A 27,579-nucleotide genomic window follows, 5' to 3' on the forward strand; every position below is an offset into this window, starting at 1 on the left:
AGCCGGGCGGACAAGTTAATTAACAAAAATACAAGAAAACCATGCCACAATACATAGCGCGTCACGCATGATATTAACACTAACCTGATTCATCTTAAATTACATTATATCTAGGCGCTACCCGACCTTGCAAACACCAAGGAATACAAATTCCAACAGTCAAGGAACTTACACCTTAAACTCAGGATATATAAAAAAATAAAAATAATAACTCCATCATAACAACGCGAATCTCTGTATACAGACGGGGAGACAAAATGACTGAAACCCGAGAAGTGCGTCGGGATGACAGTGTTACAACACAAATTAAATCCTGAAACATTGACCCAAACAATATTTGTGCAGGTTAAACCGAGAGCCAGCCAGAGAGAGAGAGCCTCCCGGCCGTCTTTGTCTTCCCGCAGCACGGGAGAGCAGGGAAATTGCTCTTTATCGCGGGGATCATCTGTGCCCACGGAGGACGGTGGTCACAGGAAGGAAAACAGATGGCCTATTAAACACACACACACACACGGACACACACACGGACACACGGACCATACCCCACCCCCACCAACGCAGAGCGGAGATTTTTCAGATAAAACAGCAGCACGACACACACAATAGGCCCTGGACAGTTCAACAAGGCACAGCTCGGCGAGCGCCAGAAGAGGGCGGCGAGCGGCAGGCTCCAAGGGCCCCGCAATCAACTGAGGATGGCGAGGCTCGCCGAGTAGCGATGTGTCAACGAGCGTGAGTTCAGAGCTGAAAGACGAAGTATCGCTCAAAGACTTTTATTTCTACATCGAGTGCCAGCTGCCAGCGGCCAAGCGTTGTGCCGACTTGGCTTATCCAGCAGCGGAAAGAGCCTGACCAGCCGCCCGTGAGCAAAAGAGTCAGCGTACCAGCGGCGAGCGCGTTCGAGCATCTCCACGGAGAGAGCGCGTGCGGTGCAGCTACTACAGCAGTGTAAGGAGCCTGCTGCAGTCAGCGAACCAGCGGCGAGCGCGTTCGAGCATCTCCACGGAGAGAGCGCGTGCGGCGCAGCCCTCCAGCAGCGGAAAGAGCCTGTATCTGCCCGCACGAGCAGCCAAGCTGACGCCCAGAGCAAGAGAATAAAGCAGTTCGTATAGCCCTCCCCCACACTCACACCCTCACAACGCATCACCCGGCGTCTGCTTCACGAAGACACACAACACGCATATCGGGACAATCAAGAAGAGTGACATTCCAAGGTGGTGCATTAAATATCAACTGATTGTGAAGAACATTGCTGCCCATTGAGTTACGTGGATACAGTCATTTAGAAGTATCTCAGTCGTTCGTTTTATTTTTAATGGCATAATCTTGCCGATGAATCAATTGACGTATACTTTTGCCTTTGAGAATAATAATTGTTTTGATTGCTTTCGCATGAATATCGTCGGATGAATATTTAAGGACTTTTTATTCGTATTTTCCGTATGCTCGTGGTACTCAGAGGAAGTAATCAATTGTTCCGTTTCCCAATTAACAATGTGATTATTGAAGGTTGAACAGATGGATCAATGGAATGAACATCGCCTGTAGTACTGTGTTGACAATTTCAAGTATAATAATTAATATTATAGTGTTAAGGTTTTTGTTTAGAATAGCGTGCATGCATGTTTCAACGACTCTCCCTCCCACCAACTGAGCTCGCGTTACGCGGTGGAATTAATCATATGTGCAGTTGCCAAAGTGAAATAACGCAATCGTTGATGGTTACTGTGTTGGTACTGTGTTGATAATTCCAAGCCTGAAAGTTCGCATAATATAAAGTTAAGGTTTAGTTTAGAATAAATTGCTTAGCACAGAAGTATCTGGGTGTTTCTTCCTGAGTTCATGCATAATAATCTTATGTATAAGAACTGGATCCTGCGTTGAGATTCGAATTTGGAGACCTGACATAAACACACTAATACATACTCAGTAAATGTTAAAGCTAGTTAATACGAACCTAGACAACTAAGCCGAGCTTACTCTGGCATACTTGCATCACACTGGCATAACTTCATACGACTAATTGTATGATCCCGATTGATAATCCGACCCTCGTCAGCGAGGCGGGGCCTAATTATCATAACGGCTTGCATTAGCATAATCACACCCACTCACATAAATTAATACGATTACCTATCGAATTAGCATAATTTGTGCACATAATTACATCATCTTTGGTTGTTTCGGTAAAGTCACGTAGAATGAGAATAAAGTAATAAAATAACACAATAAAATTCTCACGACGTTTCGGCCACAACACAAGTGGCCTTCTTCAGGTGAAAGGAACAAACCTGTCGGGACGACAGAGCTTCAATTAACGTTGTCAAGATTCGTAGCGTCTCTTAAGCTGGTTTAGAGAAGTAAACCAGCTTAAAAGACGCTACGAATCTTAACAACGTTCATTGAAGCTCTGTCGTCTCGACAAGTTTGTTCCTTTCACCTGAAAAAGGCCACTTGTGTTGTGGCCAAAACGACGTGAGAATTTTATTGTGTAATTTTATTTTATTATTATTTTATTCTCATTCTACGTGACTTTACCGAAAGAACCAAAGAAGATGAATCCTTGCAGTCACGAAAGCTTTAAATCGAAATATAATTGCATCAATTAACATAATTTCGGATAATTACGCAAACTCCAAAATTCATTAAATTTTAATTATTTATATCAAAATTTTCACAACCAACATATACAACAGCAGGATCCGTCACAAAAAAAGACAATGAGCGGTGGTCGAGACTAACGACAGAATGGAAGCCAAAGGAGAGGGATACACGACCAAGAGTACGGCCACAGCAGAGATGGAGCTATAGACGTAGTACACATACAGTGAGGGAAAAAAGTATTTGATCCCCTGCTGATTTTGTACATTGCCCACTGACAAAGATATGATCAGTCTATAATTTTAATGGTAGGTTTATGTGAACAGTGAGAGACAGAATAACAACAAAAAAATCCAGAAAAACGCATGTCAAAAATTTTATAAACTGATTTGCATTTTAATGAGGGAAATAAGTATTTGACCCCCTCTCAATCAGAAAGATTTCTGGCTCCCAGGTGTCTATTATACAGGTAACGAGCTAAGATTAGGAGCACACTCTTAAAGGGAGTGCTCCTAATCTCAGCTTGTTACCTGTATAAAAGACAACTGTCCACAGAAGCAATCGATCAATCAGATTCCAAACTCTCCACCATGGCCAAGACCAAAGAGCTCTCCAAGAATGTCAGGGACAAGATTGTAGACCTACACAAGGCTGGAATGGGCTACAAGACCATTGCCCAGCAGCTTGGTGAGAAGGTGACAACAGTTGGTGCGATTATTCGCAAATGGAAGAAACACAAAAGAACTGTCAATCTCCTTCGGCCTGGGGCTCAATGCAAGATCTCACCTCGTGGAGTTGCAATGATCATGAGAACGGTGAGGAATCAGCCCAGAACTACACGGGAGGATCTTGTCAATGATCTCAAGGCAGCTGGGATCATAGTCGCCAAGAAAACAATTGGTAACACACTACGCCGTGAAGGACTGAAATCCTGCAGCGCCGGCAAGGTCCTCCTGCTCAAGAAAGCACATATACATGCCCGTTTGAAGTTTGCCAATGAACATCTGAATGATTCAGAGGACAACTGGGTGAAAGTGTTGTGGTCAGATGAGACCAAAATTGAGCTCTTTGGCATCAACTCAACTCGCCGTGTTTGGAGGAGGAATGCTGCCTATGACCCCAAGAACACCATCCCCACCGTCAAACATGGAGGTGGAAACATTATGCTTTGGGGGTGTTTTTCTGCTAAGGGGACAGGACAACTTCACCGCATCAAAGGGACGATGGACGGGGCCATGTACCGTCAAATCTTGGGTGAGAACCTCCTTCCCTCAGCCAGGGCATTGAAAATGGGTCGTGGATGGGTATTCCAGCATGACAATGACCCAAAACACACGGCCAAGGCAACAAAGGAGTAGCTCAAGAAGAAGCACATTAAGGTCCTGGAGTGGCCTAGCCAGTCTCCAGACCTTAATCCCATAGAAAATCTGTGGAGGGAGCTGAAGGTTCGAGTTGCCAAACGTCAGCCTCGAAACCTTATGACTTGGAGAAGATCTGCAAAGAGGAGTGGGACAAAATCCCTCCTGAGATGTGTGCAAACCTGGTGGCCAACTACAAGAAACGTCTGACCTCTGTGATTGCCAACAAGGGTTTTGCCACCAAGTACTAAGTCATGTTTTGCAGAGGGGTCAAATACTTATTTCCCTCATTAAAATGCAAATCAATTTGTAACATTTTTGACATGCGTTTTTCTGGATTTTTGTTGTTGTTATTCTGTCTCTCACTGTTCAAATAAACCTACCATTAAAATGATAATTTCCTTGTCAGTGGGCAAACGTACAAAATCAGCAGGGGATCAAATACTTTTTTCCCTCACTGTGTACCTGCAAACAAACATAGCATCATCCTCCTGCGGGAGAAACGAAACATTTACATAGCTTGGCACAATGCCGACATGCTGGGTGCACGCTGTGTAATTACTCAATTGGGCCACGTGGAAGCTGCATTGTCATCTTCAATCAATCTTTATTTTATATTCCGATATCGCCCTCGGTAAAGTCGGCATCAGTGCACAGTGCAGAGAGAACGGTAACCGGTACAGGGGTGGCACGGAGCAACAGGAACGACAGAAGAAACCCGTCACGACCTCAGCGACGAACAGCCAGTGAGCAAAGTACATTCGAAACCGCGGCGCGACGAATAGCACAAGAAAGGTGAGTAACCTGGACAGGTTCGCCTTGCACAGATCGCGGAATTGAGAGGCACGTGGGAGCGTTTTGTGGCAGGCAGGCAGGCAGGCGAGGTGGTGGCGTTACACATTGTTGGGGCTGCACTCGAGAAGGCTCCGTCCCCCCCCCTGCCCCCCGGCGTCTTCGGGTGAACAATCCTGGGCTGGACAAAGTCTCGCCATACCCCTGGAACGGAGTGCATAGCATGTGCCTGAGGATCGGAGGGAGATGCGGTTTTGCAGGTGGAATAAGGGGCAGGGCATCTTACACTGTGCATGGGCACAGCTCCTACCAATCCACTGTTAGTTGAAGGTCTCTCTATTCCATGTTCGGTTTGGGGGGGATGCATCGAATACACTTGACCGTGTTGGTCATAAAGGGTTGATGCAGAGCGAGAGGGTGCACAAATCATTCCCCACTAAAGTTAGCCGTGGTCATGAATCATAGAGCGGTGCGCTCACCTCTGCGTCAGCTCTCCCTCCACCTTTGCAGGAACACAGGTGTAGCTACGCTGTCGTGCCGCGTGGTGGCGACATTGCCAAACTTGCGAATGCATCAGGGGCTCGTCTTACACTATTTCATTACCCCATTAAGACAAGCAGCGTTGCTACCACCTGGGGTGCCATAAGATTCCAATAACTCCCAAGGGCAGCAGGCTTAGCCGTATGCACTGTGTGTGCTTCATACGCACATTTGCAATTCATTGTCAAATCAAATTTACGACGCCACCATTTGTAACTACACACTTTTCCTCGTGCGGCCTCGGTGTCGAGCACAGTTGTGATCGAGATGTCAAAGAGACGTTTCAAGAAAACACAATCGTGAGCCGTCTGCCCACCTGGGTGGGTGGTGCCAACAAGCCACCGTGCGCCACGCGGCACGAGGGTCAAATCCCTACCGTCATTAGGCGCGCAGGTAACGCGCGTTGCCAGCAGGGGGCGGTACCGTAACGTTGAATTTAGCCAACCGCTCAAGAGGATTGGCAGATTATTTCCTTGTGCAGGGAGATAATTCTAAAAATAACCTCCCCAAACCTCCCCCCCGCCCGCCAACCCGACCAACCCGACACAGTGATTAATTGCGATCAACACAAGCAGCGAGGGAAGCGGCGATGCCAGGGACCGCTGCATCATTTCCACCCCTGGGGATTGTATAAAACACCGTGACTCTTGTGTTGGAGGAAGCCCGTTGTAAACACACACGGTGTTCGAGGTGGTGATCTGCCAGCGATGCGCGAGGTTAAAGTGTCGGGGTTGGGCTCAGAGTTGGAGTTTTGTCACGAGAAGGGGAGGGAAAAGATGCGTCTTTTTTTTTGTTTAAACATGTATATGGTAAGGAATAATCGGCGTCTTTGTGGGAAAGATACTTTAAGAAAACAGATAGGCAGACAATACGGCTCTATCATAAATTTGTCTCTCTACGTAACAAAATAAACATTTTGAACATATACAACAATCAACCCCTACGCCTTTCTGACAGTTATTATATGGTTAAATCACCACGATAATAGCTAAAGTAATTTACAATATTATTAAGGCGATTACGTGATGGTATGAGGAGGCCTTCATCCAGCAGTGCATTGATCATGGTTCATGATAAAGATTGTCGATTAAAGGCTGCGGTGGGGTTGAGGAGCCCTGAATAATATTGCGTGAGAAATTAAGCCCTGGAGAAAGGCAGTGGATGGCGGAGAAAACGATGTCATGACCTAAGTCACAATAAGCTCCAAAAAAAATTAATAATGAAAAACAGCAAGTCCTTCCCAATATTGGTTATTATGAGATGTTTGATAGCAAAGACGCGACTAATTAGCTGTGTTTTTTTGTTTAAATTGTCCAACGCGCACATTGTTGTTAATTGGATCTGCTGAACGGGCTTCACAACTCAAAACGACCTTAAATATCACTACTACTTACATGTGCTGCGTTCGCACTCTTATTTACAATGGGGTGTGTAGCACTTTCTGTAGGTGTATATTCTTTATCTTGATTATAGCCCAGCACCTTGATAAACAATGTAAGCCTCCTAGGGTAATTGCATTTTCCCCACTGCGTGTGTGGGTGGCGGTCGCTTGAAAAACAGTGACCCAACGGTGCTGGTGGGCCACATCCACGCGTACCGGACACTGTGGCTTATAACCAGCTGTGGTGGTGCTGCTGCGGTGTGTAGTAAACATCGTCACTGGGGAGACAAAGGCGGCCGGGCGTGGTGCTGGCCACCCACCCCCCTCGTGTGTGCCGTTCCCGCCTTCATAGGTGCTCGCTAACAGCACTTGTCCCAACAGTCTGTTAAGGCTACACGGGGGATCTTTGTCTTTGTTTAGTGGTGCTACCCCGCAGAGGTGCCTGAAGTAAAATATAAAATTTAGGGACCCATCCCGCCTCTCGATTTAAAACAACTCTTCGTGAGATGACATATGTGATATACACAGGAATTAGAAATGTAATTTAGGAGAGAGATGTAGACAAAATACTGTTGTGTGATGAAACGGAGATGTAATGAAATTAGACAGTTGGAGACAACAGAAAGAGATGGAGATACAGTAAAACCTTGGATTGCGAGTATAATTCGTTCCGGAAACGTGTTTGTAATCCAAAGCACTCGTATATCAAAGCACTCGTATATCAGTTGTGATCACGTGACGCTCGGTAGACAAAGCGTATACGTACTACTCGTATTGCAAGACCTCGCTCGTTTATTAAATTAATATTTATTTAAAATTTATGCTCGTCTTGCAAAACACTCGCAGACCAAGTTACTCGCAATCCAAGGTTTTACTGTATATGAGACGAGAGATACATTTAAGACAATATAGGGGCGAGAGAGTTTAATTCGGGTTTTTTATGCTCACGATTTTTGTCAGGTTGTATTACGATTTTACAGAGAGTTGATATTTGATTCAACTCTTATTTATGAATCCGAGGCCCCTTGAGCTCCTTGGGGCCAGGGGTAGAGCCAGGGGGGTGACAGGGGTGACATTCTGCATATAAGTGTACGACACTCGGTCTGGCGGACTCCGTGCAACTGCATTGTCAGATTGTGTCGCCAACCGATGGCGTCTAGTTCAACAGCCTGACTCTCTAATCATTCCAGAAATTAAAATTTGTTGAATGTCACCCCGGCCTGAAATCCTGGCTCCGCCCCTACTTGGGGCCATAGGCGTTTGCTTAATGCTACCAATAACAAACGGAGTCTGTTATTGTATAAACTTGACTTGTGTTTATTATTGTATTTCAGTAATTTACAGCCATTTGTCAATCCATTGCTGTATTAAGGCCTCCCCATACCATGTCGGTCATGTTGATTGATCATACTTCACCACACAGTGCACTAACCGCCACACCACCACTTCACCATTATTTTGTTGATTCAGGCTCATTCTAGAAGTTGTTAAAACAGCTTATTTGAATAATTAAATCGGCAGACTACATAGACAAACAACTTTCCGTGAATATAGGTAATTTGATGTTCATGTGGTAAATTTGAAAAATTCTTATGAAAACAGATTGACTCAGTAAATGCTATTTTGTCATCAAGCGAATCTTTATACTGATTGTTTTCGATGTCATGGGACGTGCTGTTTTTGCGAGGTGTTAAGATTCTGCAGATTAACGTGCGTCTTTGACCAGGTCATGGTCATCACTTCTAGCCGTCAACATCTGTGGACATTTCAAAGCAGAGCCTGACCTTCCTCCGTGTTCGTGGGCAGCTTTTTAATGAGCGCCACGGTCATCGCGTTGCTGAGGATTGGGAGAAATGATCACAAGAGGCAATGGCCCATCCATCCCCCTATTTTTTTTTACCTTGCTGTCACATCCAGGCCATGAGGTTATTCATCAAACTGACGCAAGCGACCACTGCTCATTCGGTCGCACGCACAAGTTCAAGAGCCAATGCGTTTAAGATTTCGAAGTGGCACACCATTGTGACCATTTTAACAATCTAGACCAGGTGTGATAGGACCTTTTTCCTTGTCCAGTGCTGAATGGCACTCTCAAATGTCTTTTGGCAGGCCACACTTTAGCATAGACACCTTAGGTATTATACAATACATAACATAACCAATGAGGCAGTAAAAACGAGAAATGGTAGAGACGAGAGAAAAAACGAGAAAGACAGCACAAATGAGACAGTACATGAGACATACAATGCAGAGATAAGGAGAGTAATATTGCAGTCAGTACAGGCGAGGCAACCAGAATTGAGTATATGAAGCAGTATAGTCAGGCATTGGTGGCTACACACACCTGTAATCCAGCGCTGTTGAGGTGTGGGTTGGTGGATCACACATGTTGCGTCAAGCTGCCATACCTTGGCTTTCCAGGAGAAGGCAGTACATTAAGTGGACCAATCAGCGTATGTTTCCATCTGTACAGGGATTGAGTGTTGCCACTTTGCTTACACGGGCTTTTCTACGGGTACTCCGATTTCCTACCACTCATTAATTGTACGAATGAAAAGAACGAAAATAAAAACCCAATTGCAGGACCCTCCTGAATAAGTGTCCTACGACTGGGTGTGGCTCTCCTAGATAAATAAGTAAAGCGTATGGCGTAAGAACAATCAATACGCAATATAAATCGCGACAATGAATGGAATTGCGGGGTAAGGTGAGACTTACGGGGTAAATTCCCACGCCGACGCGTATCTGGCAAATGAGCGTGCGTGAGCCACATATGCCGAGGGTGCCGAAGGGGCTGTGAGGTCATGGCGTTTTGTTTTTAAGTTGTTTCATGTAAATGTGCGTGTCATTTTTTGTCCCTACAGTAGCTGTTCCGCCTCGAGGGGAGTATTATAGACACAATTTGTACAGACAGTATGCGTTTTTTTACATCCCCCATGTCAGTCCACTGCCGAATGAAGTCGTCCTAACCCACGCAGTGTCTGTCTCATTTGCCTTTTTACCAATCTTCAGGTCGCTGGGCTAGTGTGTTTATTTATCCGGTACTGGAAGACACCAGTGCTGTAGTTAGTTGTGTTGCCACAGTTGTCTTACAGAGAAACTGACCACCAATCCTAAGCAGGTTAAACTATAAAAATGTCTATCACTGTTTGGAAGCTGTACGGGACAATTGGTATTTAACTCCAATTGTGATACCACTGCTATGTTCGAACAAACTTGCATATTTCAAAGTACCGTACAGCAAATACAAATTATGTCAATATTACGTATTTGTTTCAGTTGATTTTTTTCATCTTGTCAGAATTAAAAAAAAAGTAGAAAAACAATCAACAAAAGAAATACCGTCCTGACCTTTGTCAGATCCACTGCTCGATGAAGGTCTCCCCACTCAGCGCGAGTTGGGCAGTGTGGGATGGATGGGTTCAGGACCATATTCTTGGGTCTTTCGGTAAAGTCACGTAGATAGGTTCAAAGAAAATAACAAAAAAACTACGACGTTTCGATCGCAACACAAGCGGTCGTCTTCAGGAAACTCCAGTTGTGATACCCCCCCTCTTTTTCCTGAAGACGACCGCTTGTGTTGCGATTGAAACGTCGTAGTTTTTTGTTATTTCTTTGTTATTTTCTTTGAACCTATCTACGTCCCTTTACCGAAAGACCCAAGAATATGAATTCCTGCAGTCACGAAAACTTTAAGTCGGGTTCAGGACCAGTTTTAAATATCACTCGCCACTGATGTCAGCTGTGGCTGGAAAACGGATTGAGGTGGCCGGGTTCACAACAATGCACGAACCACTGCGTCACCACACCACCGTCATTACGTTTTATGACACTTAAAATCTCGGTTTTATGAATGGCTCATATACACGACACCGTACAGCATGTATTCCGTAATTTTTTTTTACAGAACACCAACGTACAAAAAATATTTTGTAATCACAAAACAGTTGGGTATAATTATAGCCCACAGCAGAGTGGTATAGACTGATATATACTACAGACAAGACACAATTATTATATTTAATAATCAGTATAGCAAGATGAGTCTGATGAAAAGCCCTTCATGGAATGTCTTGACCTTTGCTAAAACGAATTTAGTTTGAATAACTTGCTCGTTTCAATTGTTTAATATAACGGAGTTCGTAACATTTCGGGATATTTCTAGAATGTTTCTATGACAGCTATTACCATTTTGATGAGACACAGTACTGCCATTGCAGCGCCTTTTGAAATGACATAACGTGTGAAACGAAACGGAAATATCACTATTTAATGATCAGATAAGAGTGCAGTTGTTTCATTGAGATGTATTTCCTTTGCCAGGCAAGCATAACTGGAGAATGCAGGCCTGCAGTAAGAGAACATCTAACACAGACGCATCAGCCATGATCCATCCACTGTTGTATGAATACTTATCCAAGCTGTCACCATATCTCATGATCTCGCGGTGCAACAATTATTTTGCACACGAACCAATCTCGCCACTCCATCTCCGCAGTGGAACTTCACTCGCGTACGTTCCTTCCTCGGCTCCCACTCTGTCATTAATCTTGACCACCGACTAGCTATCAATCCCTCCTGAAGATGTGTCCTGCCCAGTCCCACTTCAGTAGTATTCTTAACAGGCAACATGATGTTATTTGTCCAATGTGTTCCTATTTCTCTCTCAGCAGGCATCTTTCCATGCAAATCGCAATTTTCATCTTTTGTGACATTCCTTTGCCAGTCTTCGTGGTTTAAATTCATGTCATAACAGGTAATATGCAGTGAGGGAAAAAAGTATTTGATCCCCTGCTGATTTTGTACGTTTGCCCACTGACAAAGAAATGATTAGTCTATAATTTTAATGGTAGTTTATTTGAACAGTGAGAGACAGAATAACAACAACAAAATCCAGAAAAACGCATGTCAAAAATGTTTTAAATTAATTTGCATTTTAATAGGGAAATAAGTATTTGACCCCTCTGCAAAACATGACTTAGTACTTGGTGGCAAAACCCTTGTTGGCAATCACAGAGGTCAGACGTTTCTTATAGTTGGCCACCAGGTTTGCACACATCTCAGGAGGGATTTTGTCCCACTCCTCTTTGCAGATCTTCTCCAAGTCATTAAGGTTTCGAGGCTGACGTTTGGCAACTCGAACCTTCAGCTCCCTCCACAGATTTTCTATGGGATTAAGGTCTGGAGACTAGCTAGGCCACTCCAGGACCTTAATGTGCTTCTTCTTGAGCCACTCTTTTGTTGCCTTGGCCATGTGTTTTGGGTCAGGCTGGAATACCCATCCACGACCCATTTTCAATGCCCTGGCTGAGGGAAGGAGGTTCTCACCCAAGATTTGACGGTACATGGCCCCGTCCATCGCCCCGTCCATCGTCCCTTTGATACAGTGAAGTTGTCCTGTCCCTTAGAAAAACACCCCCAACGCATAATGTTTCCACCTCCATGTTTGACGGTGGGGATGGTGTTCTTGGGGTCATAGGCAGCATTCCTCCTCCTCCTCCTCCTCCAAACACGGCGAGTTGAGTTGATGGCAAAGAGCTCCATTTTGGTCTCATCTGACCACAACACTTTCACCTAGTTGTCCTCTGAATCATTCAGATGTTCATTGGCAAACTTCAGACGGACATGTATATGTGCTTTCTTGAGCAGGGGGACCTTGCGGGCGCTGCAGGATTTCAGTCCTTCACGGTGTAGTGTGTTACCAATTGTTTTGTTGGTGACTATGGTCCCAGCTGCCTTGAGATCATTGACAAGATCCTCCCGTGTAGTTCTGGGCTGATTCCTCACCGTTCTCATGAACATTGCAACTCCACGAGGTGAGATCTTGCATGGAGCCCTAGGCCGAGGGAGATTGACAGTTCTTTTGTGTTTCTTCCATTTGCGAATAATCACACTTACTGTTGTCACCTTCTCACCAAGCTGCTTGGCAATGGTCTTGTAGCCCATTCCAGCCTTGTGTAGGTCTACAATCTTGTCCCTGACATCCTTGGAGAGCTCTTTGGTCTTGGCCATGGTGGAGAGTCCACAGAAGCAATCAATCAATCAGATACTTTTTTCCCTCACTGTACAATAATGACAGCTCTTTAGGCACATTATTACAAACTGTATTATATAGTCATACATATTGGTCGCGAAAGCCTACGTGTTAAACTGTATTATATAGTATTTAACATTTCCAATTATGCTCCAACCTGCTCTCATTCGTTGTTTTTGTTACCGGTCTGCCGTCAACAGCTCCGCTTGGAATACATACTCTGATGTGCCGTGTGTTCCAACAACGTACATCTTCCGTTATTTTAATCAATTATACACTGCTGAGCGTTCCACTGCCTGAGGACGACCACTTGTGTTGCGATCGAAAAGTCGTGATTTCTTTTATTTTATACCTACGTGACTTTACTGAAAGAACCAAAGAGTATATATTTGCTATAGTTTGAATTTTGCAGCCTTGTTTAGATTACGTTCATCACATTCCATTGATTTTAATCATGTACATCAGCAAATCTGAGATGTCATTTTCTCAATGTGCGTTTACTCCCTTGTTCATTTCCAAATTCAATTCTGTGAACACATCTTATGGTGTCGCTGTTAATAAGGCTGGCAGAAGCTTGTCTTCTGGTCCGACTACCCTTCTGCTATGCAAGTTGTTCATGCATTCACACAATCTCAAGAGTATATAGCTGCTAAACTATAAACTAATAAAAATTGTTTATAGTTTAGTTTTAATTTATTCATGCAATCTCAAGAGTGCATAGCTGCTCCATCTCCGTATACTGTATATGATATTGTGTATTATTTATGGTGATCAAATAGCAATAATGTGTTATGCAGTCGTCTGCGAATGCTGTTCCTTCCGATATGACGAAGCCACTAGAGTTATGCACTTTTAAGTCATCTAGATTTAGAACTAATTTATTTAGAATACATTTTTTGTGTTTAGTTTGTTGTCCTTCCCCCGCACCTCCCATTGGCACGGCCGCCTAAGTACGGTGCGAAAAAATGTCAACATACATACAACAATGCCCATCCTTTTTAGGCTTATGATAATGTACTTGGCCCCAATGGATATTGATACACTCCTGAACATCTGTGAAAAAAGCACTTCAATATTCTGATTCCGTGACACAGCCATCCCCAAATGCCTTCGTCGTTTTGAAGCAGCATGCGGAGCAGGGTATTACATCACCCGCTCTTGCCGCACAGATGAATCATCGTGATTCACATTGTTGTTTTGATTCCATGCGCTGTGTAAACGGGGGATCTTTTAAACCCAGTTTAACACGGAGGCTTTCGCAACCAATATCATCCGGAATACAGGTTTTTTTTATTTCGTTAGATCGCGTAAATATAAATGTGTCGTTAAACTCGCCACCACCCGACACAGCCAATTAGTAAGGTTTGTCATGTAAACAGAACATGCCAATTGGTTACTAGTACAGCACACTGGTGTGTTGGAGAGCAAAGCCACAACATTTATAATCTGAGTACGACGTTCTGCCAATAGTTAAAACTAGCTTCATCAGGCGACAGCCAGATTTGTGGAGAAATAATTCAGTTTCGTTCCTTAAATAGAGGGGTAGATGTGATTTTAGTTCCATTTTAGTTCCATTTAGTTCCATTTATTTGGTATAGCCCTGTGAGCCATTCGGCTCTTGAATCAGGTGCAACCGCAACAAACAAAAAACATGAACAAGAGAAACATCTTAAAGTGACTTTGTGACTGTGCAAACAGAAAATCCAGGAAAAAAAACCCATCAAAATATTCCTGAAATGGCACCGTACACCAACACTTGTGAGCAACTTGTTTCGGGCAGTGGTGGTATGGGGGTGGGGGGGGTTAATTAATGCATATAAATCACGATGGTTTTGCCAGTTTTTAAACCCACACCCCCCCACAACAATTTTTCGGTGGAATATTCAGCGGCCCCCTAGCGGTGAACGCGTGCGGAGTTCAAAGTCGCCGCTTGCTGTCGTCAAAACGGTCATCGGACTCCGTCCAGGAAGAAAGCGTCACATCGAAAGACGTCGATTCCCAACGCCACCCCCACCACCACCCTCCACCACCACCACCACGCGGAGTATCGCGAAACCTGCGATACGCGAAACTTTTTTGGTGTGGGGGTGGGCGTTGGTCGTGGTTGTGAAGAGGCCGGGAAGGGCTGAGTTCCGGAAAATATCGTGGGGAGGATGGGGGGGTGATGGTCGGGAGCGGGTGGGTTGGGAGTTTCTTGTTCTTGTTGTTGGGGGCCGCTTTATTAAAACAAAACGATATACGTCGAGTGGAATCGATACAACTACCGCAGCTATCCAGCCACCACCCCCCACCGCAACATAGCGCGTGTGCACTTTAAATAAGCTGACCACTTCCTGACGCGTAGCCCGAACACACACAAAGCCACTCCTGCAGGTCCTCTCATCTGGTGGGGGGGGGGGGGGGGCTACAAGCGGCGGTGAGATCACGAGCCAAGTTCTGTGACCAAACACAACTTCAGAGTCATCAACTCACCACCCACACATCACCACCACCCACGCATCACCACCACCCACGCATCACCACCACCCATCACCATCACCACCACACATCACCATCACCACCACACATCACCAACATCACCAACATCACCACACATCACCAACATCACCACCACCCATCACCAACATCACCACCACCCATCACCAACATCACCACCACCCACACATCACCACCACCACCCATCACCACCACCCACATATCACCATCACCAACATCCACCCATCACCACCACCACTACCCACCCATCACCATCACCCACCCATCACCCACCCATCAGCACCACCACCACCCATCACCACCACCCACACATAATCACCCATCACCACCACCCACCCATCACCACCACCCACACATAATCACCCACCCATCACCACCACCCACCCATCACCACCACCCACACATAATCACCCACCCACCCATCACCACCACCCACCCATCACCACCAACCACACATAATCACCCACCCACCCATCACCACCACCCACCCATCACCACCACCCACACATAATCACCCACCCATCACCACCACCCACCCATCACCACCACCCACCCATCACCACCACCCACACATAATCACCCACCCATCACCACCACCCACACATCACCACCACCCGCACATAATCACCCACCCATCACCACCACCCACACACAATCACCCACCCATCACCACCACCCACCCATCACCACCACCCACACATAATCACCCACCCATCACCACCACCACCCACCCGGCCCGCCTTGGAGGAACCTCGTTTCAGTATTACGCCGCAGTGGAGCTTGATCACACAGCCTGCGGGTGGTTCGGTAGTTGTTCAGTAGTTTGCGGTTCTTGTTTTTATTCAATCTAAGACACGCACTAAACAACAAAAAACCCCGCAAAAAAAACAAACCATGAATTCGAGCGAGGCCGGGGAAGAAGTCCTCAAGCTGACGGTCGTCTCTGCCACGGCCCTCAAGTGAGTTGAACCTGGGGGTTGCGTTGGTGGTTGTTGACGGCGGTGTCCTGATACCTGCGACTGTGGTTCTCGTCTCAGCCGGTTCCTGGGCGGACCCCCCCCCCCAACCCTCCTAGGTCGACTCGGCCTCAAACGAGTACAGGGTGCGGGTCTCGAAACGTCGCCGCTCCGGTGACGAAAGGGCGGTCCGAACGTGGTGCTGGCCACCACCGCTATGGATGTTCCTCTGCTGACAGCACTTTGCCCCAACACTCTGCCGAGGCTACACGGGGGCTCTTTGTCTTTTGTTTGTGGTGGTGGTTGTGGATTAAAGGGGAGCGGTGGGGCAGCGGTTTGCGGTCAATGCCACCGGTGGCGGTTATCTGAGCCGGGCATGGGCCTCCCCTAGGTCGACTCGGCCTCAAATGAACACCTTGCGAGGTGCGTGGATTTCTGCTGAACGGGCTTCGAAACTCGAAACGACCTTTGTTATTATCGCTGCTAACTTACATGCGCTGCGTCCTCACTCTTATTTACAGTGGGGTTGTGTAGCACTTTCTGTAGGTGTATATTTTTTTTATCTTGATTATAGCCCAGAGCCTTGATGAAAAAAAATGTAAGCCTCCTAGGGTAATTGCATTTTCCCCCACTGCGTGTGTGGGTGGCGGACCCAACGGTGCTGGTGGGCCACATCCACGCGTACCGGACACTGTGGCTTACAGCCAGCTGTGGTGGTGCTGCTGCGGTGTGCAGTAAACATCGTCACTGGGGAGACAAAGGCGGCCGGGCGTGGTTGCTGGCCACCCACCCCCCTCGTGTGTGCCGTGTCGATAGCAGCACTTGCCCCAACAGTTTGTTAAAGGCTTACACGGGGGACCCTTTGGTGGTGGATTGATGCGAGGGGCTTATATGGGGACTGCGTTCCGGATCTTTGAGCCCCCATCCACTAGCCCCCCCCCCCCCCCGGATAATTTTTTTTGTGGAAATTGCTTTATTATAATGGGCGAAACGCATTCCTGTCGCACTGTGACACATGGCTATGCATCATAGCATGCATCCGATGTTTATCATGTAGGTCATTTGGTAATTGAAGGCATGGCATCACTGTGTGTGTGTAGGACCGTGTTACTACTGCCCGTCCGGTAAGGGCTGACATACGAAGGGGTTTCGTTTTAACTTTTGATTCAGCTTTGCGGTTTGTATGTCACAAGTTAAAACCGGAACTGAACTGACCAAGGTACATAATGTTTTATGGAGTATTTTACTTCGGGCATGGGTGGTGGTGAACCCAATAAGGGAAGGAATTGAATATACCAATTGAGGGTCTCCAAACGATAACAGATCCTGGCTCCCAGCACACTTAATTATTTCCTTGCAGTGTGTCTCCCCCTGCGATTGTGGTGTATGAATGTGTCTCCCCCTGTGATTGTGGTGTATGAAAGTGTCTTCCCCTGTGATTGTGGTGTATGAATGTGTCTTCCCCTGTGATTGTGGTGTATGAATGTGTCTTCCCCTGTGATTGTGGTGTATGAATGTGTCTCCCCCTGCGATTGTGGTGTATGAATGTGTCTTCCTCTGTGATTGTGGTGTATGAATGTGTCTCCCCCTGTGATTGTGGTGTATGAAAGTGTCTCCCCCTGTGATTGTGGTGTATGAATGTCTCCCCCTGTGATTGTGGTGTATGAAAGTGTCTTCCCCTGTGATTGTGGTGTATGAATGTGTCTTCCCCTGTGATTGTGGTGTATGAATGTGCCTCCCCCTGTGATTGTGGTGTATGTGTCTTTACCTGTGATTGTGGTGTATGAAAGTGTCTCCCCCTGTGATTGTGGTGTATGAAAGTGTCTCCCCCTGTGATTGTGGTGTATGAATGTCTCCCCCTGTGATTGTGGTGTATGAAAGTGTCTTCCCCTGTGATTGTGGTGTATGAATGTGTCTTCCCCTGTGATTGTGGTGTATGAAAGTGTCTTCCCCTGTAATTGTGGTGTATGAATGTGTCTTCCCCTGTGATTGTGGTGTATGAATGTGTCTCCCCCTGTGATTGTGGTGTATGAATGTGTCTTCCCCTGTGATTGTGGTGTATGAATGTGCCTCCCCCTGTGATTGTGGTGTATGAATGTGTCTTTACCTGTGATTGTGGTGTATGAAAGTGTCTCCCCCTGTTATTGTGGTGTATGAAAGTGTCTCCCCCTGTGATTGTGGTGTATGAATGTCTCCCCCTGTGATTGTGGTGTATGAAAGTGTCTTCCCCTGTGATTGTGGTGTATGAATGTGTCTTCCCCTGTGATTGTGGTGTATGAAAGTGTCTTCCCCTGTAATTGTGGTGTATGAATGTGTCTTCCCCTGTGATTGTGGTGTATGAATGTGTCTCCCCCTGTGATTGTGGTGTATGAATGTGTCTTCCCCTGTGATTGTGGTGTATGAATGTGCCTCCCCCTGTGATTGTGGTGTATGAATGTGTCTTTACCTGTGATTGTGGTGTATGAAAGTGTCTCCCCCTGTGATTGTGGTGTATGAAAGTGTCTCCCCCTGTGATTGTGGTGTATGAATGTCTCCCCCTGTGATTGTGGTGTATGAAAGTGTCTTCCCCTGTGATTGTGGTGTATGAATGTGTCTTCCCCTGTGATTGTGGTGTATGAAAGTGTCTTCCCCTGTAATTGTGGTGTATGAATGTGTCTTCCCCTGTGATTGTGGTGTATGAATGTGTCTCCCCCTGTGATTGTGGTGTATGAATGTGTCTCCCCCTGTGATTGTGGTGTATGAAAGTGTCTCCCCCTGTGATTGTGGTGTATGAAAGTGTCTTTCCCTGCGATTGTGCTGTATGAATGTGTCTTCCCCTGTGATTGTGGTGTATGAATGTGTCTCTCCCTGTGATTGTGCTGTATGAAAGTGTCTCTCCCTGTGATTGTGGTGTATGAATGTGTCTTCCCCTGTGATTGTGGTGTATGAAAGTGTCTTTCCCTGTGATTGTGGTGTATGAAAGTGTCTTCCCCTGTGATTGTGGTGTATGAATGTGTCTCCCCCTGTGATTGTGGTGTATGAAAGTGTCTCCCCTGTGATTGTGGTGTATGAATGTCTTCCCCTGTGATTGTGGTGTATGAATGTGTCTTCCCCTGTGATTGTGGTGTATGAAAGTGTCTCCCCCTGTGATTGTGGTGTATGAATGTCTCCCCCTGTGATTGTGGTGTATGAAAGTGTCTTCCCCTGTGATTGTGGTGTATGAATGTGTCTTCCCCTGTGATTGTGGTGTATGAAAGTGTCTTCCCCTGTAATTGTGGTGTATGAATGTGTCTTCCCCTGTGATTGTGGTGTATGAATGTGTCTCCCCCTGTGATTGTGGTGTATGAATGTGTCTCCCCCTGTGATTGTGGTGTATGAAAGTGTCTCCCCCTGTGATTGTGGTGTATGAAAGTGTCTTTCCCTGCGATTGTGCTGCATGAATGTGTCTTCCCCTGTGATTGTGGTGTATGAATGTGTCTCTCCCTGTGATTGTGCTGTATGAAAGTGTCTCTCCCTGTGATTGTGGTGTATGAATGTGTCTTCCCCTGTGATTGTGGTGTATGAAAGTGTCTTTCCCTGTGATTGTGGTGTATGAAAGTGTCTTCCCCTGTGATTGTGGTGTATGAATGTGTCTCCCCCTGTGATTGTGGTGTATGAAAGTGTCTCCCCTGTGATTGTGGTGTATGAATGTCTTCCCCTGTGATTGTGGTGTATGAATGTGTCTTCCCCTGTGATTGTGGTGTATGAATGTGTCTTCCCCTGTGATTGTGGTGTATGAATGTGTCTCCCCCTGTGATTGTGGTGTATGAAAGTGTCTTTACCTGCGATTGTGGTGTATGAATGTGTCTCCCCCTGTGATTGTGGTGTATGAAAGTGTCTTTACCTGCGATTGTGGTGTATGAATGTGTCTTTACCTGCGATTGTGGTGTATGAAAGTCTCTTTCCCTGTGATTGTGGTGTATGAAAGTGTCTTCCCCTGTGATTGTGGTGTATGAATGTGTCGTCCCCTGTGATGGTGGTGTATGAAAGTGTCTTACCCTGCGTTTGTGGTGTATGAATGTGTCTCCCCCTGTGATTGTGGTGTATGAATGTCTCCCCTGTGATTGTGGTGTATGAATGTGTCTTCCCCTGTAATTGTGGTGTATGAATGTGCCTCCCCCTGTGATTGTGGTGTATGAATGTGCTTCCCCTGTGATTGTGGTGTATGAATGTGTCTCCCCCTGTGATTGTGGTGTATGAATGTCTCCCCCTGTGATTGTGTTGTATGAAAGTGTCTCCCCCTGTGATTGTGGTGTATGAAAGTGTCTTTCCCTTCGATTGTGCTGTATGAATATGTCTTCCCCTGTGATTGTGGTGTATGAATGTGTCTCTCCCTGTGATTGTGCTGTATGAAAGTGTCTCTCCCTGTGATTGTGATGTATGAATGTGTCTCCCCCTGTGATTGTGGTGTATGAATGTGTCTCCCCCTGTGATTGTGGTGTATGAAAGTGTCTCCCCCTGTGATTGTGGTGTATGAAAGTGTCTTTCCCTGCGATTGTGCTGTATGAATGTGTCTTCCCCTGTGATTGTGGTGTATGAATGTGTCTCTCCCTGTGATTGTGCTGTATGAAAGTGTCTCTCCCTGTGATTGTGGTGTATGAATGTGTCTTCCCCTGTGATTGTGGTGTATGAAAGTGTCTTTCCCTGTGATTGTGGTGTATGAAAGTGTCTTCCCCTGTGATTGTGGTGTATGAATGTGTCTCCCCCTGTGATTGTGGTGTGTGAAAGTGTCTCCCCTGTGATTGTGGTGTATGAATGTCTTCCCCTGTGATTGTGGTGTATGAATGTGTCTTCCCCTGTGATTGTGGTGTATGAAAGTGTCTCCCCCTGTGATTGTGGTGTATGAATGTCTCCCCCTGTGATTGTGGTGTATGAAAGTGTCTTCCCCTGTGATTGTGGTGTATGAATGTGTCTTTCCCTGTGATTGTGGTGTATGAAAGTGTCTTCCCCTGTAATTGTGGTGTATGAATGTGTCTTCCCCTGTGATTGTGGTGTATGAATGTGTCTCCCCCTGTGATTGTGGTGTATGAATGTGTCTCCCTCTGTGATTGTGGTGTATGAAAGTGTCTCCCCCTGTGATTGTGGTGTATGAAAGTGTCTTTCCCTGCGATTGTGCTGTATGAATGTGTCTTCCCCTGTGATTGTGGTGTATGAATGTGTCTCTCCCTGTGATTGTGCTGTATGAAAGTGTCTCTCCCTGTGATTGTGGTGTATGAATGTGTCTTCCCCTGTGATTGTGGTGTATGAAAGTGTCTTTCCCTGTGATTGTGGTGTATGAAAGTGTCTTCCCCTGTGATTGTGGTGTATGAATGTGTCTCCCCCTGTGATTGTGGTGTATGAAAGTGTCTCCCCTGTGATTGTGGTGTATGAATGTCTTCCCCTGTGATTGTGGTGTATGAATGTGTCTTCCCCTGTGATTGTGGTGTATGAATGTGTCTTCCCCTGTGATTGTGGTGTATGAATGTGTCTCCCCCTGTGATTGTGGTGTATGAAAGTGTCTTTACCTGCGATTGTGGTGTATGAATGTGTCTTTACCTGCGATTGTGGTGTATGAAAGTCTCTTTCCCTGTGATTGTGGTGTATGAAAGTGTCTTCCCCTGTGATTGTGGTGTATGAATGTGTCGTCCCCTGTGATGGTGGTGTATGAAAGTGTCTTACCCTGCGTTTGTGGTGTATGAATGTGTCTCCCCCTGTGATTGTGGTGTATGAATGTCTCCCCTGTGATTGTGGTGTATGAATGTGTCTTCCCCTGTAATTGTGGTGTATGAATGTGCCTCCCCCTGTGATTGTGGTGTATGAATGTGCTTCCCCTGTGATTGTGGTGTATGAATGTGTCTCCCCCTGTGATTGTGGTGTATGAATGTCTCCCCCTGTGATTGTGTTGTATGAAAGTGTCTCCCCCTGTGATTGTGGTGTATGAAAGTGTCTTTCCCTTCAATTGTGCTGTATGAATATGTCTTCCCCTGTGATTGTGGTGTATGAATGTGTCTCTCCCTGTGATTGTGCTGTATGAAAGTGTCTCTCCCTGTGATTGTGATGTATGAATGTGTCTTCCCCTGTGATTGTGGTGTATGAAAGTGTCTTCCCCTGTGATTGTGGTGTATGAATGTGTCTCCCCCTGTGATTGTGGTGTATGAAAGTGTCTCCCCTGTGATTGTGGTGTATGAATGTCTTCCCCTGTGATTGTGGTGTATGAATGTGTCTTCCCCTGTGATTGTGGTGTATGAATGTGTCTTCCCCTGTGATTGTGGTGTATGAATGTGTCTCCCCCTGTGATTGTGGTGTATGAAAGTGTCTTTTTCTGCGATTGTGGTGTATGAATGTGTCTTTACCTGCGATTGTGGTGTATGAAAGTCTCTTTCCCTGCGATTGTGCTGTATGAAAGTGTCTTCCCCTGTGATTGTGGTGTATGAAAGTGTCTTCCCCTGTAATTGTGGTGTATGAATGTGTCTTCCCCTGTGATTGTGGTGTATGAATGTGTCTCCCCCTGTGATTGTGGTGCATGAATGTGTCTCCCTCTGTGATTGTGGTGTATGAAAGTGTCTCCCCCTGTGATTGTGGTGTATGAAAGTGTCTTTCCCTGCGATTGTGCTGTATGAATGTGTCTTCCCCTGTGATTGTGGTGTATGAATGTGTCTCTCCCTGTGATTGTGCTGTATGAAAGTGTCTCTCCCTGTGATTGTGGTGTATGAATGTGTCTTCCCCTGTGATTGTGGTGTATGAAAGTGTCTTTCCCTGTGATTGTGGTGTATGAAAGTGTCTTCCCCTGTGATTGTGGTGTATGAATGTGTCTCCCCCTGTGATTGTGGTGTATGAAAGTGTCTCCCCTGTGATTGTGGTGTATGAATGTCTTCCCCTGTGATTGTGGTGTATGAATGTGTCTTCCCCTGTGATTGTGGTGTATGAATGTGTCTTCCCCTGTGATTGTGGTGTATGAATGTGTCTCCCCCTGTGATTGTGGTGTATGAATGTGTCTCCCCCTGTGATTGTGGTGTATGAAAGTGTCTTTACCTGCGATTGTGGTGTATGAATGTGTCTTTACCTGCGATTGTGGTGTATGAAAGTCTCTTTCCCTGTGATTGTGGTGTATGAAAGTGTCTTCCCCTGTGATTGTGGTGTATGAATGTGTCGTCCCCTGTGATGGTGGTGTATGAAAGTGTCTTACCCTGCGTTTGTGGTGTATGAATGTGTCTCCCCCTGTGATTGTGGTGTATGAATGTCTCCCCTGTGATTGTGGTGTATGAATGTGTCTTCCCCTGTAATTGTGGTGTATGAATGTGCCTCCCCCTGTGATTGTGGTGTATGAATGTGCTTCCCCTGTGATTGTGGTGTATGAATGTGTCTCCCCCTGTGATTGTGGTGTATGAATGTCTCCCCCTGTGATTGTGTTGTATGAAAGTGTCTCCCCCTGTGATTGTGGTGTATGAAAGTGTCTTTCCCTTCGATTGTGCTGTATGAATATGTCTTCCCCTGTGATTGTGGTGTATGAATGTGTCTCTCCCTGTGATTGTGCTGTATGAAAGTGTCTCTCCCTGTGATTGTGATGTATGAATGTGTCTTCCCCTGTGATTGTGGTGTATGAAAGTGTCTTCCCCTGTGATTGTGGTGTATGAATGTGTCTCCCCCTGTGATTGTGGTGTATGAAAGTGTCTCCCCTGTGATTGTGGTGTATGAATGTCTTCCCCTGTGATTGTGGTGTATGAATGTGTCTTCCCCTGTGATTGTGGTGTATGAATGTGTCTTCCCCTGTGATTGTGGTGTATGAATGTGTCTCCCCCTGTGATTGTGGTGTATGAAAGTGTCTTTTTCTGCGATTGTGGTGTATGAATGTGTCTTTACCTGCGATTGTGGTGTATGAAAGTCTCTTTCCCTGCGATTGTGCTGTATGAAAGTGTCTTTCCCAGTGATTGTGGTGTATGAATGTGTCGTCCCCTGTGATGGTGGTGTATGAAAGTGTCTTACCCTGCGTTTGTGGTGTATGAATGTGTCTCCCCCTGTGATTGTGGTGTATGAATGTGTCTCCGCTGTGATTGTGGTGTATGAATGTGTCTTCCCCTGCGATTGTGGTGTATGAATGTGTCTCCCCCTGTCATTGTGGTGTATGAATGTGTCTCCCCTGTGATTGTGGTGTATGAATGTCTTCCCCTGTGATTGTGGTGTATGAATGTGTCTTCCCCTGTGATTGTGGTGTATGAATGAGTTCCCCTGTGATTGTGGTGTATGAATGTGTCTTCCCCTGTGATTGTGGTGTAGGAATGTCTCCCCCTGTGATTGTGGTGTATGAATGTGTCTTCCCCTGGGATTGTGGTGTATGAATGTGTCTTTCCCTGTGATTGTGGTGTATGAAAGTGTCTTTCCCTGCGATTGTGCTGTATGAAAGTGTCTTTCCCTGCGATTGTGGTGTATGAATGTGTCTCTCCCTGTGATTGTGGTGTATGAATGTGTCTTCCCCTGTGATTGTGGTGTATGAAAGTGTCTTTCCCTGTGATTGTGGTGTATGAATGTGTCTTCCCCTGTGATTGTGGTGTATGAATGTGTCTTCCCCTGTGATTGTGGTGTATGAATGTGTCTCTCCCTGTGATTGTGCTGTATGAAAGTGTCTCTCCCTGTGATTGTGGTGTATGAATGTGTCTTCCCCTGTGATTGTGGTGTATGAAAGTGTCTTTCCCTGTGATTGTGGTGTATGAAAGTGTCTTCCCCTGTGATTGTGGTGTATGAATGTGTCTCCCCCTGTGATTGTGGTGTATGAAAGTGTCTCCCCTGTGATTGTGGTGTATGAATGTCTTCCCCTGTGATTGTGGTGTATGAATGTGTCTTCCCCTGTGATTGTGGTGTATGAAAGTGTCTTTCCCTGTGATTGTGGTGTATGAATGTGTCTCCCCCTGTGATTGTGGTGTATGAATGTGTCTTCCCCTGTGATTGTGGTGTATGAATGTGTCTTCCCCTGTGATTGTGGTGTATGAATGTGTCTCCCCCTGTGATTGTGGTGTATGAAAGTGTCTTTTTCTGCGATTGTGGTGTATGAATGTGTCTTTACCTGCGATTGTGGTGTATGAAAGTCTCTTTCCCTGCGATTGTGCTGTATGAAAGTGTCTTCCCCTGTGATTGTGGTGTATGAAAGTGTCTTCCCCTGTAATTGTGGTGTATGAATGTGTCTTCCCCTGTGATTGTGGTGTATGAATGTGTCTCCCCCTGTGATTGTGGTGCATGAATGTGTCTCCCTCTGTGATTGTGGTGTATGAAAGTGTCTCCCCCTGTGATTGTGGTGTATGAAAGTGTCTTTCCCTGCGATTGTGCTGTATGAATGTGTCTTCCCCTGTGATTGTGGTGTATGAATGTGTCTCTCCCTGTGATTGTGCTGTATGAAAGTGTCTCTCCCTGTGATTGTGGTGTATGAATGTGTCTTCCCCTGTGATTGTGGTGTATGAAAGTGTCTTTCCCTGTGATTGTGGTGTATGAAAGTGTCTTCCCCTGTGATTGTGGTGTATGAATGTGTCTCCCCCTGTGATTGTGGTGTATGAAAGTGTCTCCCCTGTGATTGTGGTGTATGAATGTCTTCCCCTGTGATTGTGGTGTATGAATGTGTCTTCCCCTGTGATTGTGGTGTATGAATGTGTCTTCCCCTGTGATTGTGGTGTATGAATGTGTCTCCCCCTGTGATTGTGGTGTATGAATGTGTCTCCCCCTGTGATTGTGGTGTATGAAAGTGTCTTTACCTGCGATTGTGGTGTATGAATGTGTCTTTACCTGCGATTGTGGTGTATGAAAGTCTCTTTCCCTGTGATTGTGGTGTATGAAAGTGTCTTCCCCTGTGATTGTGGTGTATGAATGTGTCGTCCCCTGTGATGGTGGTGTATGAAAGTGTCTTACCCTGCGTTTGTGGTGTATGAATGTGTCTCCCCCTGTGATTGTGGTGTATGAATGTCTCCCCTGTGATTGTGGTGTATGAATGTGTCTTCCCCTGTAATTGTGGTGTATGAATGTGCCTCCCCCTGTGATTGTGGTGTATGAATGTGCTTCCCCTGTGATTGTGGTGTATGAATGTGTCTCCCCCTGTGATTGTGGTGTATGAATGTCTCCCCCTGTGATTGTGTTGTATGAAAGTGTCTCCCCCTGTGATTGTGGTGTATGAAAGTGTCTTTCCCTTCGATTGTGCTGTATGAATATGTCTTCCCCTGTGATTGTGGTGTATGAATGTGTCTCTCCCTGTGATTGTGCTGTATGAAAGTGTCTCTCCCTGTGATTGTGATGTATGAATGTGTCTTCCCCTGTGATTGTGGTGTATGAAAGTGTCTTCCCCTGTGATTGTGGTGTATGAATGTGTCTCCCCCTGTGATTGTGGTGTATGAAAGTGTCTCCCCTGTGATTGTGGTGTATGAATGTCTTCCCCTGTGATTGTGGTGTATGAATGTGTCTTCCCCTGTGATTGTGGTGTATGAATGTGTCTTCCCCTGTGATTGTGGTGTATGAATGTGTCTCCCCCTGTGATTGTGGTGTATGAAAGTGTCTTTTTCTGCGATTGTGGTGTATGAATGTGTCTTTACCTGCGATTGTGGTGTATGAAAGTCTCTTTCCCTGCGATTGTGCTGTATGAAAGTGTCTTTCCCAGTGATTGTGGTGTATGAATGTGTCGTCCCCTGTGATGGTGGTGTATGAAAGTGTCTTACCCTGCGTTTGTGGTGTATGAATGTGTCTCCCCCTGTGATTGTGGTGTATGAATGTGTCTCCGCTGTGATTGTGGTGTATGAATGTGTCTTCCCCTGCGATTGTGGTGTATGAATGTGTCTCCCCCTGTCATTGTGGTGTATGAATGTGTCTCCCCTGTGATTGTGGTGTATGAATGTCTTCCCCTGTGATTGTGGTGTATGAATGTGTCTTCCCCTGTGATTGTGGTGTATGAATGAGTTCCCCTGTGATTGTGGTGTATGAATGTGTCTTCCCCTGTGATTGTGGTGTAGGAATGTCTCCCCCTGTGATTGTGGTGTATGAATGTGTCTTCCCCTGGGATTGTGGTGTATGAATGTGTCTTTCCCTGTGATTGTGGTGTATGAAAGTGTCTTTCCCTGCGATTGTGCTGTATGAAAGTGTCTTTCCCTGCGATTGTGGTGTATGAATGTGTCTCTCCCTGTGATTGTGGTGTATGAATGTGTCTTCCCCTGTGATTGTGGTGTATGAAAGTGTCTTTCCCTGTGATTGTGGTGTATGAATGTGTCTTCCCCTGTGATTGTGGTGTATGAATGTGTCTTCCCCTGTGATTGTGGTGTATGAATGTGTCTCTCCCTGTGATTGTGCTGTATGAAAGTGTCTCTCCCTGTGATTGTGGTGTATGAATGTGTCTTCCCCTGTGATTGTGGTGTATGAAAGTGTCTTTCCCTGTGATTGTGGTGTATGAAAGTGTCTTCC

General features: G+C 45.8%; 1 protein-coding gene across 2 annotated transcripts in view; it reads left to right on the forward strand.

The window, feature by feature from the left end:
* SLC2A9 (solute carrier family 2 member 9) overlaps nucleotides 1–27,579 on the forward strand; it is a 79,133-nt gene that overhangs the window by 12,825 nt on the left and 38,729 nt on the right. Inside the window, exon 1 of one of the 2 annotated variants that reach the window (XM_076065859.1) lies at nucleotides 15,745–16,161. The exons of the other annotated variant lie outside the window; for it this stretch is intronic. Within the exon in view, the coding sequence (XP_075921974.1) occupies nucleotides 16,097–16,161 (65 nt within the window). The 5' untranslated portion in view covers nucleotides 15,745–16,096. Of the gene's footprint in view, nucleotides 1–15,744; nucleotides 16,162–27,579 lie in introns of those variants that run through there. 2 annotated transcript variants of the gene reach the window in all.

This window comes from Petromyzon marinus, chromosome 9 (genome assembly GCF_048934315.1).
Source record: "Petromyzon marinus isolate PM22_M1 ecotype Great Lakes invasive population chromosome 9, UKy_Petmar_22M1.pri1.0, whole genome shotgun sequence".
NCBI classification, from domain to species: domain Eukaryota; kingdom Metazoa; phylum Chordata; class Hyperoartia; order Petromyzontiformes; family Petromyzontidae; genus Petromyzon; species Petromyzon marinus.